The sequence below is a fragment of the Kryptolebias marmoratus genome, linkage group LG9 (genome assembly GCF_001649575.2).
Source record: "Kryptolebias marmoratus isolate JLee-2015 linkage group LG9, ASM164957v2, whole genome shotgun sequence".
In the NCBI taxonomy this organism is placed as follows: Eukaryota; Metazoa; Chordata; class Actinopteri; order Cyprinodontiformes; family Rivulidae; genus Kryptolebias; species Kryptolebias marmoratus.
Window position 1 is genome coordinate 12,701,613 of NC_051438.1, and position 21,160 is coordinate 12,722,772.

General features: G+C 42.9%; 2 protein-coding genes across 6 annotated transcripts in view; one reads left to right on the forward strand and one right to left on the reverse strand.

The window, feature by feature from the left end:
* Positions 1-8,865, forward strand: part of n4bp3 (NEDD4 binding protein 3) — a 26,878-nt gene extending 18,013 nt beyond the window's left edge. For both annotated transcript variants that reach the window (XM_017426608.3, XM_017426609.2), the window contains exons 2-10: positions 3,082-3,362; positions 3,440-3,593; positions 4,215-4,427; positions 5,079-5,200; positions 5,311-5,503; positions 5,577-5,669; positions 5,750-6,001; positions 6,135-6,396; positions 6,871-8,865. In XM_017426608.3, the coding sequence (XP_017282097.1) occupies positions 3,115-3,362; positions 3,440-3,593; positions 4,215-4,427; positions 5,079-5,200; positions 5,311-5,503; positions 5,577-5,669; positions 5,750-6,001; positions 6,135-6,396; positions 6,871-7,238 (1,905 nt within the window). In that variant the 5' untranslated portion in view covers positions 3,082-3,114 and the 3' untranslated portion in view covers positions 7,239-8,865. The remainder of the gene's footprint in view (positions 1-3,081; positions 3,363-3,439; positions 3,594-4,214; positions 4,428-5,078; positions 5,201-5,310; positions 5,504-5,576; positions 5,670-5,749; positions 6,002-6,134; positions 6,397-6,870) is intronic.
* Positions 8,866-11,953: 3,088 nt separating this feature from the next.
* Positions 11,954-18,995, reverse strand: rmnd5b (required for meiotic nuclear division 5 homolog B). Of its 4 annotated transcripts, none has more exons than XM_017426618.3 (10): positions 18,588-18,991; positions 16,938-17,084; positions 16,662-16,804; positions 16,453-16,590; positions 15,372-15,472; positions 15,062-15,228; positions 13,935-14,100; positions 13,727-13,829; positions 13,476-13,630; positions 11,954-12,851 (listed from the first exon to the last, which is right to left on the reverse strand). In XM_017426618.3, exons 2-10 carry the CDS (start codon positions 17,074-17,076, stop codon positions 12,788-12,790), a joined length of 1,176 nt encoding a protein of 391 aa, XP_017282107.1. In that variant the 5' UTR covers positions 17,077-17,084; positions 18,588-18,991; the 3' UTR covers positions 11,954-12,787. The 4 variants fall into 4 exon arrangements, with proteins under 4 accessions (XP_017282107.1, XP_017282108.1, XP_037833207.1 ...); XM_017426619.3 differs by having other exon boundaries at positions 16,938-17,109; XM_037977279.1 differs by lacking the exon at positions 18,588-18,991 and adding an exon at positions 17,198-17,214 and having other exon boundaries at positions 16,938-17,109.
* Between the last annotated feature and the right edge of the window lie 2,165 nt (positions 18,996-21,160).

Sequence of the window (21,160 nt, forward strand, 5' to 3'; positions counted from 1 at the left end):
CTTCCTGTCAGACATCGATCGCCTTCTTGTGCATTTTGTGGACGCAACAGACAAACCTAGCGAGGAGAAGCGACTAAAAATACCGCGTCCGACCTTAACGGGCGGCCGTTAGGCCCGGTGCGCTCATTTTTTATTTATACGGGAATCAGACCCATACATTCAGACCATCTCAGCACAAACTGCCCCCATTTACTTTCATCGTTTCCCACTAGTGCAAAAAACACACACACACTAGAATTTATTAACTGGACACTACCGGAGTAAAACCCACGTTTCCAAAGTGTTATATTCATCATCATTGATTATCAGGCTTCTTTCTGCAGCCTGAGTTATTATTCTGGTTTATTAGAAGCCGGATGCTTTAGTGGAAAGTTTCATATCAGGGAGCGGCGTGGAGATGGGAGTTCATGAATATAAACATGAGCAGCTTGAGCAGCTTTGATCTGGGCCTGGCTGAGAGCCCTGAGTGGAGTGGGCTGGAGTTGCTGCTGCTCAGCTCTCCCTGCCTATTTGAACCATTTACATAATTGCTCTAACTGTCCGGGCCAGCAGTGCGAGGTACTTGATGAATGCGGATGGTGTCAGAAGCAAGAAGAGGTACACCCAGAGTGGCTCCGTGCGCGCTCTGTACTTCAACAAGGAGGAGGAAAAGGCTTTAAGGAAGCGACTGTGTCATTAGTTCGTACTGACTGAGCAAAGACAAGCTGCAGGACGGTCCAGGCGTTGTTTAACATGAGCATTTTCAGTGCGGAGAGAAACCAGCTCAAAAGAGTTGTTGACCCCCTGAAGAGGTTTGGCCTACAAATCATGTACACATTCCAAGTTTCTCTTGCGAGCACTTTTAGGAGGAGTTCTGTCTTACCTGTTCCAGGTGGCTCTTTGAACGACCTCAGTTTAAAAAAAAAAAAAAATTATTTCTGACCAGTTTGACAAACTCCAACTGTTAGTTTGTCTCCCTTGAGTTGAACTCAGACCGATAATCCAAACTGAAAACACTCTGAGTGACGTCTGCTGCAGGTAAGATACTAACTACTGATAACTCCAAACAGCACCGCTTCAAAAAGTCAAAACGTTCGTTTTACAGACGGCTTACAGCAAGCAACTTTTATCTGCTTTGCTTTTTTTTTTCAACAAAAATGATACTAATACATTCCAATAAGTTAGAAAACAATCTTATGACTAATACAGATTGAAAACAAATGTCCATCTGTTGTGTGTGATTGTTGAGGGACTGAAACGAGCGACGCCTCCCTTCAGCTGTACCTGGTCTCGGGGTGCCACCTCAACTGGCTCTGCTCCTGTTTATAGTTGGGAACAGTGCGGCGTGCTCAAGTGCTTTATGATCTCAGGAATGTTTTATGACTGCAGGGAGGTGTTTATGCGCGGGAACAGAGCGGGTCAAAGAGGTGAAATCAATAGCGCACCTTAATGAGGATGTCTGAAAAGGAGGGAAGGAGGGAGGCTGTGTGGGTGATTTAACAAACGGTGGTGGAGAGGGGCGATACAAAGGAGATATGCCCTGTGTGTGTGTGTGTGTGTGTGTGTGTGTAGGGGGTGAAGAGGCTCTTCGGGCTCTCTGGTGGGTGTTTGAATGGCTCGGCAGCTGGTTTAGTTTGATGAAAATCAGCAGAAAATCCTCATTTATAAAAAGTTGACTCATAAAACACTAAAACAGCTAACGGTTCTGTTGAAACTATATTTAAGGAATATGCATAAAAATGTTCATCATGTGCAGCGTCTATTTCCCTTGTTCCTCTTTTAGTAAAACAAAGTGTAGTACCTGAGTTGGATCAGAGTTATATAACAGGTTTATATCTGCTGCTCTGCTCAGAGTTTCTGCCCTACGTGATTCTGTGCGCTTTGAATTTGCTTTTGGGAAAAAAAATTGTTTGGCAACAGATCCTTTAATGTCCTGCCTGTTTGCCTTCATTGTTCTCCTACTGAAGCGTTTGCATGGAGGTCTGGTTGTGCTCGTTTGTTTCGTGACGTGGGAGGCCGAGTCGTTCTGTCAGGCAGCTGTGAGCCGAAACAAACACAGCTGATGAAACGTGTGTCGACTCACCTTTGTCCTCCGGGTGTTATCATCCACACCTACCATTAAAGGATGGAGTGGTTTTCACAGGGGGAGGTAAATGCTCCTCTATTTGTCTCAACTCTTAGATGGATTCTCATAAAATCTTGGATTAGTGCTTTACCACCATTAGTATTGGTTGTAAAAAGAAAAAAAATCCTGCAGACTGATTTTTCAAACTTCACTGTAGATGGGAAACATATTACCAAATACTAATTTAAAAAAAAAAATCTCATTGTTAGCATGACAACGGAGAGCATTAGTGGGTATAAAATACAACCATGTTGAGCCAGCTTATCTGTTGTTGTGTCTTTGTTATGAAAGTGATAGTTTCAAAGTTTTAAAAGGTTATTCGTAGAGGCGACACATTACAGAAAGGTAAACAGCACTGATCAGTGGCAGTCTTATGGTTAATGGTTGGGGGCTGTGGTCTCGTAATCCTAAAGCTGCCCAGGTTTGGTCAGAAAGGGAATCTGGTGTAAAACAGTTGCCAAATCTTTCCTGCGGGTTCACTCGCTGTGGCGACCTCTGCAGAAAGAGCAGCCTAAAGAACAAAATAAAGGTTAATGGTTGAATAAGTGACTGAATAGTTTTAATAGGACATTGCTATATATTCAGTGGGTGGATACTCAGTTAACGCTACATACGTTGAGTCTTTTTGAAACAACGTCTCAGTAGTTGGACTTTTTTATATCACGTTTGTGCATAAAATCACTGCTGAGTTTGTAAAAAAGGCTGAAGTTACTGAGGTGAAGAGTTTTGGTTTGAGCACAAACCAAAACCAGCATCGCCTCACAACTGAGCAGAGCTTATTATGGTCATATTTCATAAAGAACAACCTCTTTGTTTAATATTAATAGGCATTAATTAGAAGGTTATTTAACAAAAATTTTAATAAATGGTTTATTAATTGAAGTTTTAAAAGCAAGTTTATACTGATATCTTTGAACCAAGACATAATTTTGTTCATCAGCTCATTTCTCCCCCCAACTTATCTGATGTTTTTCCAGATTCCTTCACCTCCTCGGAGTGGCCTGTGATCAATGGCAGCCTCAGTCCAGACTCTTCCTCTGACTCGTGGGCCCAGCCAGAACTTCCGCTGCCCCTTCCCAGCCTCTCCCCTCTCTCCACATTGCGGCATGGGCAGTGTAGGCAGCCTGGTGGAGAGGCCAGATGTGTCTCCGACTAAAAGCAGCCGAGCCGTGCCCCAGGTGAGACCCAAGCAGACCAACGGCCTCCTGAAGAAAGGCCTCACCCAGAGAGAGCTACTGAACTACCTCAACATCACCAGGTGGGACGGGCTGCAGAGACGCTGATGTTTGTGTCGAGCGTCTCGCCAGACCTCTGACCTCCTGTGCTTCCAAACAGGAAAGTGCCAAAAGGAAGGCTGAGCAGTGACGGCAAGAGGGACGTCATCGTTGGCCGTGAGGACGACGACGTTTACACCAAAGTCTTTGCTAAAAACGGCACCGAAGTAGACCTGACTAAGAACTCACTGCCGAGTGGGGGGAAGTACGAAAAGGTAAACTAAAAAAAACACCAATCTGGAAAGGTTTTTTTTGTATTAAACTGTTCAACCTGTCTCAGCAAGAAAGGTTTGGGGCTTGCCGAAACATTCAAATCAGTATGAATAAAAGAAATCTCTTAAAAGATGGTCGATTGCCAGTGATTTAGATAAAAATAAGAACTGTCTTTAAAGCAGAAGCTCTCGTGCAAGTCCAACTGAATGAATGCCGTTGTGTTCCTGTTTATAAATGATCTGCAGCCACTGAAAGACTGCTGGGCTTGTTTTAAATTGATTGGCATCACATTCATACATTTCTGGCAGCATGATGCAGCACCCCTATAGGCTGTTAGCAGCGTAAATCAGCCTCGGATGTCTTCCAGCTCGCCACCACAGATTGGGAATCTGTCCCTCGCCACGATCTGAATTTATTGCAGCGATCAAATATCACCCTTTTTCCTGCCTGAATTCATCAACACTGGAAGCACAGAGGCGGTAGTAGCATCGATTTAATAGAAATGTGATTTATGTCACTTAACCCGGCCTTTGTTGCCGTGAGTGACACCTTTCTCTCCACGCCTCTTTTTACTATCATACTATCTTTTTAATAAACAACCGTAAATCTTGCGTCCGTCTCAGATTCGTTTCAGGTCTTCTGCCTTCAAGCCCGTCACCCCCAAAAACTTCAGCTCCATGCAGAACCTCTATCCGTCTTCCAAGCTGGAGGATATGGATCACGGCCTTTCCAACGGACTGCACAGAGTGTACGGCCACGTCCCCAAAACGCTCTCCACCTCATCTTCTTCTTCCTCTCCCTCCCGTCACGGAGGACCAACATCAGGGGCAAACCAGGTATCCCAACATGGAATTGTGATTTTAAAGCTTGATGCATTTTAAATGATTTACTACAAAAATATTCATACAGAGCTCTGTGAGATGTTCAAAGCTTGGGATATTGTTTTATAACCTGATCTGTCTGCTGCATTCCTTGGTCTTCATGATGCTGGTTGGTTAGCAGTGATCTGTAACAAATCTCTGAGGCCATCACACAACAGCTGCATTCATACTGGATTAAATTACACACAGGTGAACCCTGGATTTTAGTTAATGGCATCAGAGTAAAGGGGGATGAATACAAATGCACACCACTTTTCAGATTTTGATTTGTTAAGATTTTTGAAAAGCATATATAATTTCCTTTTCACTTCACAATTATTTGCTTCTTTGTGCTGGTCTGTCACATAAAATCCCAGCAAAATACTTTGAAGTTTGTGGCTGTAACGTTAAAAAACGTGGTTAAAGTCGAAGGGATGCAAATACCTTTTCAAGGCATCTGACAGAGCTCAGCCCAGCAAATTGGATCTGGATCCAGTTATTTCCTGCATGAATCAAAGATGCAAATCATTTTTACACCTACTTTTCTATTTAATTTCTATCTGTTACTATTTAAAGCTAAAATAAGCTCTTCTCCACCTGAGCGGCTGTGTAATTATGCCTGTGTAGGCCCTCCCCTCGGCGCGAGTGATGAGCCAGGAGGATGATAACCTGTCGGACTCGGGCCATAACTCCATGAGCAGCCTGCCACCGTACCGCCCTCCCTTCCGCCCACACCTGGCTCACATCAGGTCTGCTCCCACGTCTGAACTCTGCTTTACGTTCAGTGCTGCTATAAGTGAGCTTTTCTGACAACTGTGACACTAGAAGAGACGTTGTGACTTCTTTGATTTCATCCTAGTGCATCCATGGGCCACATCAACACCATCGGCTCTCTGGACCGAAAGTCTCAGGGCCTGAAGGCCGTGGGGTCAGGGGGCGTGGCGATAGGGGAGACGGCGTGTCGAAGCATGGCCACTCTGAGCCGCCTGACTCCGTACGGGGAGGCTCCACCTCCTTACGAATGGACGCTATCCCTCTCTGTGGAGGACGTGGTGAGTGTCAGGTGAATGGATGTACAGACGGGCCGGTGAGCAGGTCAGCAAGTCATTTGTCGATTTGTTCCAGGTGCGGGATCTTGAGGAGCGCCTGGTGGAGAAGGAGCATGAACTGAGCCAGATGAAAAGGAACCTGGACGAGAGTGAGGGCGCCATCGCTCAGGTGAATCCCCGTTTGTCGCCATCGGTCCGCGCATCCCTCTTTTCTGAAGCCTCACCCTTTACCTGTTCAAACACGTGCAGGTGTTCGAGGGGAAACAGCGTCTCTGGGAGAAGGAGGTGGAGGAGCTGAAGAGCCTGTATGCTGCTAAGCTGCGTCAGGTCTCCCAGCATGCTCAGCGCTCGCAGCGCAGCTTCCAGCTTCAGCTGTGTAAGGCCGAGCAGGAGAAGAATCGACTGCAAGAGGAGCTCGACAACCTGAAGAGGGAAATGAGCCAAGAGGCCGCAGCCATGCCGAAGCCAACTAGTCCGACTCTGGAGGAGACGCAGTGGGAGGTGAGGCCTTGGAATGACAAGGGCACTCATGAACAGACGAGACATCTCAGTTTCCTTCCTGTTTTTCCTGTTCGGAGCATGAAAACAAGTCCCGCAGATTATGAACAATGCAGCCCATTTTCTTCTGTCTCAGGTTTGCCAGAAATCAGGGGAGATCTCATTGCTGAAGCAGCAGCTGAGAGACTCCCAGGCAGAGGTGACCCAGAAGCTGAGTGAGATCTTCAAGCTGAAGACGCAGCTGAGGGAAACACGAGTCGAGCTGAACAACCGGGAGTCTCAGATCGATGCTCTGCAGCTCATCCTGCAGGGGACACAGCGGGAAAGGTTCTCCTCTCCGGGCCCACGTGAGAACGAAAAAGGAGCTGAAGAGAATCCATCAGCAGGAGGAGCAACAGGTATCTGTGTCACCGTCAGGTCCTTATGTCTCCTGGTAAAATTCAGTTTCACAGCTTTGACTCCTTCAGAGGTTTTTGGTGTCACGGGAGCAGACAAGCCAGGGTTAAGAACACACTGGGCACTTGTCTGGGTTATTTTAGGTTACGAGGTTTTTGATTTTAGATCTGAAATCATCTGAGTAATCAGGCCAGAAGAACAGTTCTCCAAAGCCTGCATCTTTCATTATGTTTCCTCCTACAGCTCCTAAACATTTCAGCTTTCGACCCACAGAGAAGTGCCTTGTGACCCTGATAATAACTGGTTAAAATACAAACATTGTCCCGTTTTATCTCTTTTGCAACAGGCAAGGCTAAATATGATTTAGTAATCAATTTAATTTCCCTGGATCTTTTCAGAACCTCCCCCCTCTTGCCCGACTGTGCTCCAGACCGTAGCTAAATCCATTAAAACCTTTTATTCCCCCCCCCCCGCAGGAGGTGCCACAGAGGAGCGTCTGCGTGCGGAGCTGCTCCTGGAGCGGCGTCAGAGCGAGGCCCAGGCCACGGCTTTCGAGGAGGAGCGGCACACATGGCAGACGGAGAAGGACAAGGTCCTCCGCTACCAGAAGGAGCTGCAGGCCAGCTACTTAGACATGTACCACCACAACGACGTGCTGGAGAGGGAGCTGCATCAGCTGAGGGCAGGCAGAGACAGAGCAGGAGGAGGAGGAGGAGGGAGCAGAGATGAAACACTGGAAAGGGAAGCACCCGAGCTGAAGGCTGAGAGAGAGGGTGACAAATTGGAGGACACGCCTTCGTCCAGTCTGCCGTGGATAGAGAGGATCGAATCATCCGAAATTTGAATGGACTCGTTTTGCAATGCAAACTATTTTCCACTAAATGGAAGAGCATCTATGGAAGAGCCAGGAAAAGGAAAAAACAAATAGACCCTTATAAATCTTAAAATCCTAAAGTGTTAAAAATGTTTTCAAAAAGAAACTAAATTACAAAATAAAGTCTGATCTACTTCGCCAAAAAAAAAAAATACTGAAAAATCAACTTGTACTATTTCTTGATGCTCATTTAAAGCAAATAAGGGGAAAAGACAAAAAGCTTGACACACAGAAGCATGAAATGGGAAAACCTTCCTTATTTCCATATGATCTTCTTTACTTTTCTTCTTCTCCTGGTAGAAAATGCTTCCATAGTTTCCCCATCTGCTCTCTCTTCTCTGCCTGTGAACCTCTGTTGACTTTGTGGAGCTCCCTCATCCTGCAAAGACCGGACCTGCAGCACCTTCCTGACCACAGTCACACTGAGGCTCTGTGCCATGTCCATCCTGAGCTGAACTTCGAAGTTTTGTAAAATAATCCCCTGAACTGCCCCCGCTGAAGACTTCTGTAAACGAACAAACTGATTATTGGGAACATTTTGTCTATTCAGACTGATGTTGGGTCCTCACCGTAACCAAAGCAATTAAATAGATTTAGTGGCAAAAAAAACAAACTGTTTATTGTCTGCAGATAGAAGAAGACGCTGATGTTTCAGCTGAGCCCTTAGAATAAGATGTAAACATGAGATAAATACAGAGAATTATTGCTGTTCGCTGCCAGGGTAGACAATACATCATCTTTCATTGAGACAGCTGTGTGCACTTAAAGCAATAGTTCAGCTCTTTTGGAACCAGGGTTCTGTGGAAACTAATATCCTACCTGTTGTAGATAGCTATTTGGACAACCTCGGTTTGGAGAAATGGTTTAAATCGAACCAGATTGACACACTAACGACTAATCTTTCTAAAAAACTTGTTCCAAAAAACAGATTAATCAAGTTCAAACCACACGGTTTATCTGACAGCTCACAGCTCGCTGAATACTGCCGCTTTGGCAAATAACCAGAAGAACTCTAACTTATTATTGCAAAACAAAATAGAATAATAGGAACGTTTGTAAAACAGCACTGGCATGAACAACTATAAAGTGTGGGAGAATGGAATTTAAACTGATAGAGAACCTTATTTATGTCAGCCGTTAGCTCGTCCGTTCAGTCAGAGGTCGTTCAAAGAGCCATCTATAACAGGTAAGATGCTAACTGTTCGTTACTTTTCCACAGATCCCCACTTCAAAAGATCTAAGCTATCATTTGTACTGGAAATTTCCGACTTATTTCACTCATCGTGTCTTTTTTAGAGGAGATCCACAGATATTGTACATAGCTAAGTTTGATTTCATTGACCTTCGTTGTATTTCAAATCTGTCTACTTCCACATGTTTTAAATTACAACGAAAGCAGCCAGTAGCTGCAAATGATGATTGTGTTTGCCCTGCTTACTGGTGCGATTTGTTGCACAAGGCCAACTGCATGACGTAGGTGGAAAAGTCGCGCCCTTGTATTGTTTTTTTTTTTAAACGTGTGAGCATTCAACAACCAGCTTTCTCTGTAGATCTTTGAACAGACTGTGACTAGTTGAGATTAAAACTGTACAGCATACGAGCAGCGGTCTTTTTTTTTTTAAATTCATGAAGCATTGTAGGAGTCAAGACTCTGAGCTTTTAGAGATTAAAGCTAGACTCTCAGCCTCTCCCTGATCTTCTCCAGCCAGCTTTTAGGGTCAGCTAAAATAAAAAAAGGTTTGTTTACTTAAGATCTGCACTTTTATGCCTTGGATGCCAGGGAAATCTTGGAAAGAATAAAGTTTTAACAGCTTTTTTTTTTTAAACATCCAAATGTGTTGTATATAAAAACATAAAAGTGAGAGTAAATAAAAAAAAAATCCTGCTAAAACGAGCGCATCTTACGAAATGATAAAGCGGGTTGATCTTTCCTGCAAGGATCATAGTCAGAATAGATACGGCTGAGTCACGTGTCTCCTCCTCTGGCATTTAAAAACATTATATAAACTGGGGATTAATATAACTGCTCAGCTCCAGAGAGGCTGAGTGATTTACTGAAGTAGGATGAGAGAAAAAACAACAACAACAAAAAAAATAACTCTTATCTCACATGTTCTCAGTCTGTGGGAGTGTGGCTGCGCTGAATTCCATCACTGCTGTTTATCCGAAGAATTAACATGATGATCGAATGTTGGTGAATAATTTAGATATTAAAACGCTTCCTGTTTGTGCAATTGAAATTTGAGATTTCCGAACACAAGTTTATTCGGTTTGTACCACTGATGCCCCCATGTGGTGATCAAACTGTAACCAAGTGATTTCGGTCCTGATATTAAGGTTTTATAAAGTCGGCAGCTGCAGTTTTTGTGGGATCAAATGCAGATTGTTTCCTTGCAAAGAGCTTCACTGACTTCAAAAGTTCCCTTTCTAAGAAAAAAACCCCCACCTCTTTTTAATAATTAAAGAAAAACAAGATTTCTTTAAATAAAGAGCATCTGCCTGCACATCGAGACAGACTTTTGGACAACAAAAACATTATTGACATACTTAAATCCTGCAGAAAGTGCAAGAAGTGGACACTGAGGATAGTGATAAATCCTTCTTATTGTTAGGGATATAGACTATATTGCCAGGTGCGAAGGAAAGAGTTAAGTTTAGTGGAGGGAGGATCATGGTGTGGGGTTGTTATTCAGGAGTTTGTCTCGGCCGCTTAGTTCCAGTGAAAGCAACTGACTGCTTCAGCATACCAAGACGTTTTGGGCATTTTCATCCTCCCACATTTATGGAAACAGTTTGGGGACGGCCTCTTCCTGTACCAACATGACTGAGCACCAGGGCACAAAGCAAGGTCCATAAAGACATGGATGATGGAGTTTGGTGTGGGAGAACTTTAGTAAACCCATCCTGATAGAACGCCTTTAGGATGAATCAGAGCGAAGACTGAGAGCCCGGCCTTCTGTCCAACATCAGTGTCTGACCTCACACATCTGCTTCTGGAAGAATGGTCAGAAATTCCCATAAACGTGTGGAAAGCCTTCCCAGGAGAGTTGAAGCTGATAGAGCTGCAGAGGGTGGGCCAACATCATATTAAACCCTGTGGATTAAGAATGGGATGGCACTCAGGTTCATATGTGTGTGAGGGGAGAAGAGTGAATACTGTTGGCAGTATAGTGTATTTTATCCAGAAACAAAAGTCCTGTGTCGGTGTCGTGACAACAGTGAAGCGTCCTGATACAGCTCATCTGTGGTGTCGTTTATCACCCAAGGGAGGGGGTTAACTCACAGTTCAGCCCAACAACAGGCACAGTTTGGTGATGACCTGGGGATTTCCTGAACCATCAGGTCACATGGTAAAAATCATCAAGTGGCTCAAAGCTCAGAACACTGAAATTTTAAACCTCTGACCAAGAAGCTCTCTGTCATGGTGAACCTGTGATCAGCTCTCAAAAAGCAGGAAGATGAGCAGAAACCAATAAATTGTATTAAAACTCCAAACACTAATAATAGGTGTTCTTCCAGGGGACCCACCATTCACCAGGATTTGGCTCAGAGTTTTGATATCCAGCATGTTGGACTGAATTACTTACATTACGAAGAAACGTCAACACTGTAAATTTGATGCATTTGCAAATAAAAGCCTTCAAAACTAATCAAATATTTGTAATTGTCCAGTTTACCACAGGAACAACATTTGTGCTAAAACCTCTGGACTTAAACGAAGGCTCAGTCTAACACAAAATGTCAGAACAGGCCTCCAAAACTGATCAGAGTATATGTTGTTGATTTTTTTTCATTATTTTAATATCAGATGCAAGTATATGAAACATGTTAGAGGATAAATATTTACAATAAAAGTTGTATAACACACAGAAAACCAGGAAAAGCAAACATCGAGCCAAAATTAGAAGGACAGGAGTACAAAGCGCTTGCAGTCTACCTGAAGGGACACTTAAAGAACCTGTGAATGATTGTCAACCAAAGAGAAGAGAGGGAAGGGGAAAAAGAAAAAGGGAAACTCAGTGAAACTCCAGACAAAGACAAGTAGATGAATGCATTTAATAGGAAACCAAAATCAAAAAGTTTAGCTTAAATCTGAGCTTAATGTTGCCTTGTCAGGATGAGCTGAACTGGAGGACACCAGGAACTTTCCCCATCAGATCGACCACACACACCAAACGCCCATATATGGAAAACTGAATAATATCTACAAACTCCAGGAAACTCCCACGTCTGTTCGCCTCAGTAGCAAAATAAGACAAGTGTATTCTTTGTTCAAGCCTCCTTATATAAATGTACAGCTTTAAATCTGAAATGCAAAGTGTTGTGAGAAGTGCTTTCCATGAACCCTGAGGAAATGTGTTGATTTCACCGTTCCTAACCTGACGTCAAATTAAAACCTTACATCGGAGCGCGTATGAAACATTAGCCACAACGATCAGGAGGCCGACCCGTCCACAAAGTAAAACTTCACAGTCACTGCAAGTCACACCGATTTGACATCTCTGATTCACATGGCGTGCGAGCTCAGGATACGCAGACTGAAGCGATGGCACAAGTGTGGGGAAAATCTTCGAGTCGTTACATGTTCAGGTTACGCAGTAGTGTCGATTATGTTTGATGCTGTGCAGTTAACTATTTTACACGGGGGGTGGTTGTGGTATATATATATATATATATATATATATATATATATATATATATATATATATATATATATATATAAAAAAAAAAAAAAAAAAAAAAAAACCAGTAACAGAACACGTTTCGCATTAGTACGCTGTATATTTTTGTTTGCTTTTTCCTCGCTTTTGTTAAATACACACACACACAAAACAAGACAAATGGCTTCAATGATGAGGAGAATCTTGCTGGTGCATTCAATCACAGGAAGATAAAAAGTAAAGAAAGCTGTTCCACCACTGATAAACTCGCTGTTCTTCTGGTCAAATGGACGCATCGGCCGACATGAGGCCTCAAGTACACCCTTCACCAGAAAGTAAGCTTTCAAGGGACTCTGTGGGTTATCTCGTAAGTAACATGAGCTTTTTAACCACCCTGAAAGCAGAGTCTGCCTATATCTATACCATTTACTCAAACACAAAAAAAAGGAAAAAAAAAAAGCAGTCATCCAACTTAAAGAGTCAATAAAGCCCCCCAAACAGTAGAAAGTATTAGATACTTATAAGCCTATATCTCTGCAGGCATTTGCAAATAAATTTCAACGAATGGTCTTTTCTCAGAGGTGCTTCTCCACGAGGATGACCTGACAGACTCTTCACTCCACTACAGGTTCAACCAGCCCCGCTGGACTTTGTGTTTTATGCAAAGTTGGAGGGTCCGAGGTGGGTTTCCGGACGGCCGAGGCTGTCCAGAGGAGCACTGGGGTGAAACCTTAATGCTTACAATAAACAGGCCAAGTGGGCCAAGGATAGAGGACAGGGGGGGGCCAGAGCAAAGGGTCCTGGAAATCCAAAGAGCTCCAGGGAACTTCATCCTTGACGAGGCGAGCGGGTGTGGTATCAAAAGTAGATCTGCTTGGCGTGTGACGGGTTCTGCTCCATGGGGCAGTAGGGGCATTTCAACCTGAGGGGGAGGAGAGCGAGAGGGGCGGGTTATTACCGAGCAAGGATCCTTCATCATGAGAGCCAGGAGCCGAAACAAAAACATCTTAAAACTAGAAGCACTCTGTGAGCGCAAACCTCCAAGGCCATAGAGTCATTAACAAACGTAGTGCGATCCAGATCGTGATCGCCACCAAAATTATTAAATTGTTTTTGTGACAACAACAACATTTCCTGAAAATCTCCTCCAACTCTGTTCATTAGTTTTTATGTCATCTTGCTAACAGAAACTAACACGACTGAAAGCACAACCTCCTGCTTGGAGTAGGCAACAAGGTTTTAACAGAGGGGTCACATGTGACCTTGATCTTTGACCCCATGACCTTTAAATCAATAGGGATCATCCTGGATCCATGGAGTCCACCATGTTACATGGTTGCAGAGTTAGAGCATGGGATCACCTGCGACCTACAGCAGATCTTCGGCCTTGCTTGTCGTGACAAGCCCAACATGTCCTGAATATTTCATCAGAATCTGTTCATTAGTTTGAAGTAATCTTGTACACTACCGAAAACATAATCGCCTTGGTGGAGGTAACTAAACAGCCACGTAGAAGTAACTCCTGCCTTTCTTTCTGCAGACTTACTTCCCAGCATTGGTGAGTTTGTTGAGTGCATCTCTGGAGATGACGTGGCCACAGATGAGCTTCATGGGAGGGTTGCTCTCCGAGGTCTGCTGCCGAAGAATGGGGCAGGCGAACACAGAGTGGTACCAGCACTTCTTGCCGAGGTCAATTTCGATCTAAACGCACAAGCGGAGAGTGAAATAAGCGGGGGGGGGGGCTCGGGCAGAACAGAGAGCGCCAGAGGCCTTATGGAAGCTCGAACGGAAACGTACGGGCAGCTCATCTTTGTGCGTCCAGACTCCACTGCACTGCCTCTGCTCGATCACCTGCTTGATGTTCATCAGCACTGGCAGGGCCATGCAGCCCGACGCAAAACTGAAACAGTGCGAACATTAGCAGGGTCAGTCTAGCTTAAAAAGGGGTTATGATTAAAAAAAAAAAATGATGTTACGTGTGTTGTCCTGTCGGTGTTTCTCTCACCTAACACTGAGAGGCGACTCCACAGAGAGGCCCAGCAAAGCACAGGCATCCCTGGTGAAGATGTTACAGATCTCGGCCCACTGATTCGTCTCCAGCAGACTGCGATACGGAGAGTTCTCGATGCCGTGACGTAGATACACCAGGCTGCCCATCAAGATCTGGATATCTGCAAGTAAGTACAACAAAAACAAGGAATATTATATTTGTCAGATGAGATATTTTCCGTCCTGGAGACATTTTTCTTCCTTCCTTGGAAATTATTAACATCTAAAATGCAGTACTGATTAGGTGGACTCATTTTAAGATTTGAAAATATAAAAAAAGGTAAAAATTTGATAACATATTTTTTTACTATATGAAAAAAAAACAGTCACAAACAAGCAAATCCTAATTATTATTATTTAGTTGCATTTCTTCTGGCTTTTTGGACAACTTGTAAACTGTAATGAAAAGCATTTCACAAAAAAAAAAAAAAATGTAAAAAAAAAAACTTATTGATCAGGTTTATTTTTTTTATAACACTGATGAAGTTTAAAAGATTTTTTCTCCTCAGTTTCCATCAAATATTTAATTAAAGTGAAGATTTGAACTGTTCGATAATCGTAAACCTATAAAGAAAAGTTGAAAAACTTTCATTTTTGGGGGGGCAAGAACCACTTTTATTCTGGAAAAATGACCGGATCATCCTGAAATCTATTTTCTGTTATTGGAATGAGGAAAAACTACAGGCTGCCGTTTCATCTGGTGCTTATCACGACGTACACAGCTATAATCATTGTTTAAAGAATTGTTCAGTTACCATCTTTAATTGAATTTCATTCAATTATGATTGTTTTCTACTTTTAACGTGCTGATCGCAACCTGTTTTCTGCGTGTCATCATCTCATTTTATTTTACCGTTTACTCTTTTTGCCAATTTGATTTTTTAATGCATTTCAGACTTTTGAGGCTCCCGTTTTCAGATGTTCCTTCTGTTTTTGATATTTTCCTGACTTTAAGCGTACATTTCTCTTTCACAACCAGACAAATCTCTGTATATTTTGTTTTCCTGTGTGATAAAAACAGCTGACTGAACATCCTTTCATAGCATTTGCTCCACATCTCCTGCCAGGTTTTGTCCTACAGACCTCTCTGGTGCTGGGAGGCGAAGGGCTGGAAGTGCCTGGCGTACTGCAGAGCCTCCATTTGGTTGCTGATTCCACCACCGAGCAGACTTATGAAGTACAAACGGTGCAACTTGAACTCTAAACTGCTGTTCAGCTCCAGGAGGCGCTGACGGTTTGTGACGGCCCACCTAAGAGGGTTCAGACACAAACAAGCACTGAATGAAAACACCAGCAGTGAAGGTTTCGACATGACCAGAGGACTGCTGAGACTGAAAATCTTCCATTCGTCTCTTATAGTATGTCAGAAACATAGTATGGAAAGAAAACCCACTCTAAAGCTGGTCTGAGATCCTGCATCCTCAGAGCTTCAAGGATCCTGTTTAGTTCGAGGAAAGGCTGCTTCATACTCATATCAATCACTACACCAGACTCCTGAAATTAAAAAAAAGAAGAAACAGGCTGAAATCGTTAAATACGCTTGAGGAGACAAACATCAGCTGGTTATTTTTCATTATTTGCTGGTAAATATTTTACAGCGCTGGCAAACAAAACACGGCTGCTGACACATTCAAAGTTCAAGAAATCCCTGATTACAAACCACTGATATCTGCTGTTCGAAAAACAATAAACTGTACTTATTAACTAGATCACTTAAAAAGGTGTTTATCAATGTAAGTTTATGTACCCTGAAATGTGACTAAGTTCATAAAAGAGCATACTGTCCTACTCCTAAACACACAACGAACCTACTTCTTTTAGTTTTTTTTTTTTAAGTCACTTTAAAAAGTTGGCTTCTCCTTCTGTCACAGGATCTGTATCTTCCATCTCTCCTGTCCCTCCGTACTCACGGATCGGAGACGATCAGTTAACTCAATCAAAGCGACACAATGTGTGGAGTTAGTGCACCAACTTCTCTAACAACCCTGAAGACGTCGCGAGACAAAAGACGTAAAAGCATGATGAGGCAAAGTTGAACATCTAATGTCTAAGGGTGCTTGTTTTCTCCTGAGAAGTGACATTTGACAAATAATATAGGTGTCCTTTGTTGCAAGATGGTCTGAAAATAGCATTTAAGATTCATTTCAGTTCGTCAATCACCATTAGGCAGATTAACGCTCACTGAGATCGTTTTATCTCAAACAGGAAGCAACAAAACGAGCCGTTGTTACCTCCGTCAATGACCGAACTGTTCGCGCACATTCACACCAGCGCACATTGCCCACACGCGGCACGGAAACACAAAGGACCGTTCTGCTCTCGGCAAACAATAGTCCTGAAGGCGTAATCAGTGTCACTTGCTCCACTTTAGACATTGATGAGCTTAGAAGTTCGTAACTTACAAATGTGTGATCTGATAGAAATCCCACGCATCCAAAGTGCAAAATAAGCGACAAAAGTAAATAATCACTCACCTGACAGAGGTCTTCTGCCACGCTAAGCATCCCTTGCCTGTACAAGTGCTCCACGATGGATTCACTCAGGTATTTCTGTCTCTCTGGGGTGTCCCATACTGTTTCTGCCACCACGGCGCTGATCTCTGCGTCGAAATTCTGCAGGAAAATACGCCCGAGGTGAAGCGTGTGTGTCAAACTTTATCTGTTAAAGATAGCTGAATCCTTACCCTGTCAATGGCTTTGCCCACTTTTGACACACTGCCATGGATGTCTTTATGTCGAGAAGCGAGCATCTGCACTGTTTCTTTGATATTCTTACAACACTGGGCCATAGTTTGAGACAGGACTGATAAGTCTGCATCTTGAACTCCTGAAAGACACAAAAAGAAAAGATCACAATGCATGTTCACTTTCACGAGTACGGAAAAAGCACACCAAAGCAGTATTTCTTTTACTGGTGCAATCTATATAGTGCTCATATTTGTAGTGTTACTGCCTCTTACCGAAAGCGACGAGCTGTCCACGTATCTCACAGACGCTGCGCAGGAGTTCATCTAGCCTCTCCTCGGACTGGTGGCCGTACATGACGAAGCGATGGAGGACTTTCTCCAGCTCCCGCTCCACACATGCACACTGCTCCATGATTCAGACTGGAACACACAAAACAACCAAAGCCTGGGCATAAGAGAAACAGAGGAAAAATAAAAAAATGAACAAATCCCAAAAAAATCTGTGCTATGTTTCAGTCAAACTTTGCATTTACCATTTGGATCGCACCCAAACAGGAGACGAGTGCTTTCCTTCCATATCACGTTTTTACAAATTTCATTGAAACTCTCAGGAACTAATTATTACATTTACATCCACAACTTTTGTAGTGAAGATGGCTGACACAGAAACGCACAAAACCAGCTACAATTCAGCCAGCTTTACAGATACTGATAAAAAATTGGCTGTAGTTGCAGCCAAGAGTCACACCCAACACATAATCTGAGCCCAAAATGACTGCACGCCGTGTTTGTTTAAGCCCCTGACATTAAATTTTACAGCAAACCTTCTCAAATTTGACCAAAATGCCTAAAAATTTGCAACTTTACAGCATAAAATGAATTCAGTTTATAGCCAACATGAGAGGCGGAAGGTGATGTGTACTCTTTTAGATAAAGCTAAGAACTTAATTATTCATTTAAAAGTACTCATCTCACACAAATATATCTTTTAAAAAAACAAAGACCACTTATTGTGTTGGCACATAAGTCAAAACCTATGACAGGCTAAAAAGTTATTAATTAGACTGATATTAGGTGTGCAGACAGCAGGTCCAGGTAATGAATAAACTCAGTAGATCTGAAATAGAAACAGCTGAGGGATGAATTTCTCCTAATATTATCAACACCATTCCTGTTTGGTTTAACAGCTCCCTCCACCTACCCTGAATCTGGGACACAAAGACGCATTAAACGTCCTCTGGCAGCAGGTGGACATGTCCTTTCATAGCTTTAAGTTGTAAACTATCCCAGGATGAAAAGTTTGGCCCGGTGTAGCTGTGCTAACAAGTAGCAGTAGCACCCCGCGGCCTGGTGTTTACCAACCATCCCGACACACGAAGATGACATTAACCCACCGGGTAAACACGAAACCCGATAAGGTGATCGTGTGTGGACTTCTAGTTTGTCTGATTTATTCAGTTGTTTTAATTTTAAACACACTCCGAAGTCGCTGGTAGGCGCATCTTTGGTGTAAATCACCGCTTGAAAAGCCGACCAGAAAACGTCCCAACTACTGCAGAAAGCTAGCAGACATTAAACCTCGGATGGATTATCACCATTTAGACACAAACACGTCTCGTTTCACATTTAGTTGCTGCTACTTATTAGTGGCATGTACACAGATCCACAACTTGTCGTGTATTTTGTTTCAGTGTAGTGATTGAAATAAAAGAAGTGCCCGCAGAGCTAACATAAACAAACGGCACCCCGGTCGTCTTCTGGCTACAAAAGGTTAGCCTGCAGCTGCCCGCCGAGGCCCAAACAACCCGCGGAGAGGATGACAGCCCGCTCGTCCTGGTCGTTCTGCGCTGTTTCAGCTGTTAAAACCCACCTTAGCCGGTCAGCTAAATGTGGAGAATATATATTGGGTTTAAATGCACTCACCTGCCTTGCTAATTAGTTAGCATACATTAGCGTTAGCCCTCTTTCCTGCAACACTTCATCCGCAGTCGTAATGCGGAACTTCCTGTGTCGACGTCTGCGTTAGCTGGACCCTTTCAAAATAAATCTCACTTTCTGTCAGCTGTTTCCATCACGACTGACTGTGAAGCTGAGCTGCGTGCTGCTAAACCAAAGCTCTTCATTGGTGAGGTGTTTATGTATCTTCACATTTAATGTTTAATAAATAAAACAAACAAACAAAAAAAAACTCTGACCTAAAGCGGGTGTAATAACCTTTTACCACAACTGACTAATTGAGCTATAAATCATGCAAACTATTTATCTTTAAACTAAATCCCAGAATATCTTTTTTTAGTCTGTAAACACCAATTTATATTCAAAACAAAGTTAATAAAGACCCAGATAGTCAGAAGTTTTTGACCCAAATGCAGGCACTTGGCGTGCTGTCTTTATAAGTTGTTATGCTGTGGGGGGTGATGAGTAACAGGTGTGCTGATTACTAACGGGAGACCGGTGGCATGTAAGGAGCTGGAAGCGGGAACTAATGAGGGACAATTAGTGGCTGCAACAATGCAAGAACATAACCGAGAAAAAAACCCAGCCGAATTTCCAAACCTCAAAATAAGACAAACAAAAGTATGGGGGTATGTGTAGCAGAAAGACTGACTGTGTAGGAAAAAGAAGAAATAAAGAAAAAGAAAAAGTGTATTCATGTTATGTGGGTGTATATGTGCGAGTATGCCACCTGGAGATGCACAGTTAACAGAGGGCCATGAACCATAGAAGGCCCACCATCTACAGCACTTTTTTCTAAAAATATGCATGTTTAGCTGCCTTCAAGCCCAGGCCTACCTTGACAAAAAGATATGTGATCTCAACGGGATTTGACTGGTTAAATAAAAGTTACTTGAATATCTGTAAAATTCACTGAGGTACAGCATTTCTGTGTTGGCTAAGGTTGAATTAGATTGACTCTAAAACTAATTAATTGTAATTATGTATATCCAATGATTACTTCCTAAAAGGTTCAGTAAGGTTCATATTCATGAGATATTTTACCAACAAACATGGTTGATTCCTACAAACATGTACACGGGCAAAATCAATTTGCCTTTTGACGCCAGGCAATAACAATATGGAAATATAGTACTATAGTAATAAAACCTAGATTCAACACGTTTACCAAGGTCATGGACAGTCTACACCAAAATTGCCCATTAGTAAGCTAGTTCAACCGGGACATTTGTGCAGAAAAGTCTTAATATTTCTGCAACAATAACTGTGAAATGCAGAATTTATGGTGGTGTAAAAATGTATAAAATGGCGTTCACGTGAACCTTTAAGAGTTTCTTTTAGATTGGAGTTGTTTTAATATGGCAGCAATCCACTTTGATCATGGCTCCACACGAACTAGCCATTAGCTCATCAGTCTGTTCAGAAACTACATTTTCCTAAAGGGAGGACTTTCAAAGAGCGATCTGTAACAGGTAAGATATTAACTGTTCACAGCCTTTCCACAGAACCACACTTCAAATGATCTGAACTATCTCTTTAAGTCTCTCACAGAGGATCTATGGTGCACTGTCATGCATAAAAATAACTTTTCTTTCCAGCGAGACATAATAAAATTAGAACCTTTTGTTTCCCTGAATGACTTAATACCTGAGAATAATTGGTATTGACATGAGGTATTACATTAGGGACAGGGGGCTTATCTAAATTTACCACTATCAAGCAGGTCTAGACAGCCTCAGCATAGCCTCGTACTATTGTAGCACTAAAAGAAAAGTGCAGAACCTTCTGTTTTTAACAGAATGTGAATTTAAAACTGACGTTTCATTGGGTATTGTGTTTCTGAAAACTAAAATATAGAAAAAAATGGCTTAAAATATATCTGAGAACCTTACCATACAAGTATTGCAGGATTTCATGTGAGCTGTTAAAGTCGGGTGGTCTGTGTTAACCTCTGACCTGCTCCCCAGCCACTTCTTGGCATGCACACATAAGGCCATACAAGTACACACAAGGCGGGATTAACTACGCCCTCAGTGTTAAGCTCTGCCACATATTGTGTAACCATGGGGGCAATGTATGTGCCACCCTTTGGGCTCTGTAGTTACCCTTTCTTTCCCTACCAGCATGCCAAGCCAAAGAATGAAACTTAATGTCTATCTGGCCCTGATAATGTGGGTCTATAAATAGTGGAGCAATGTGACTGAGCTGGCTTGGAGTGTCAGATTCCAGGCGCACTCACCGGCCTGATCAGCATCTGCTGCTAACTATAAACCCACCCACCCCTTGTGAGGTACCCCACCCCGGCTCATACAGGAAAGCAAATGCCCATTCAAACCTCACCCTGTAGAAAAAAACCAAACAAAAAAAATAACATTCAGGCTACTTGCTGTGAATAAATGCTTTCCCTCATGCTGGCTCAGAGGGGCAGGGCAAGAATAGAGATGATAGCATGAGGGGATGTGATGTGTCGGAATAAGTTCCTCCTCCTGGCTTCTTCTATTCAAGTCTGACACATGGAAACGTCTTTGACATTTTGAAGT

Bases quoted from the DNA above. Each gene is read 5' to 3' on its own strand.
- rmnd5b (XM_017426618.3), bottom strand. From the start codon at position 17,076: ATGGAGCAGTGTGCATGTGTGGAGCGGGAGCTGGAGAAAGTCCTCCAT. The intron at 14,101-15,061 runs GTCTGTAGGACA...ACTTACTTGCAG, and splicing joins CGCCTCCCAGCACCAGAGAG to ATATCCAGATCTTGATGGGC. The intron at 12,852-13,475 runs GTAAGTCTGCAG...CCTCCCCCTCAG, and splicing joins AAACTCACCAATGCTGGGAA to GTTGAAATGCCCCTACTGCC.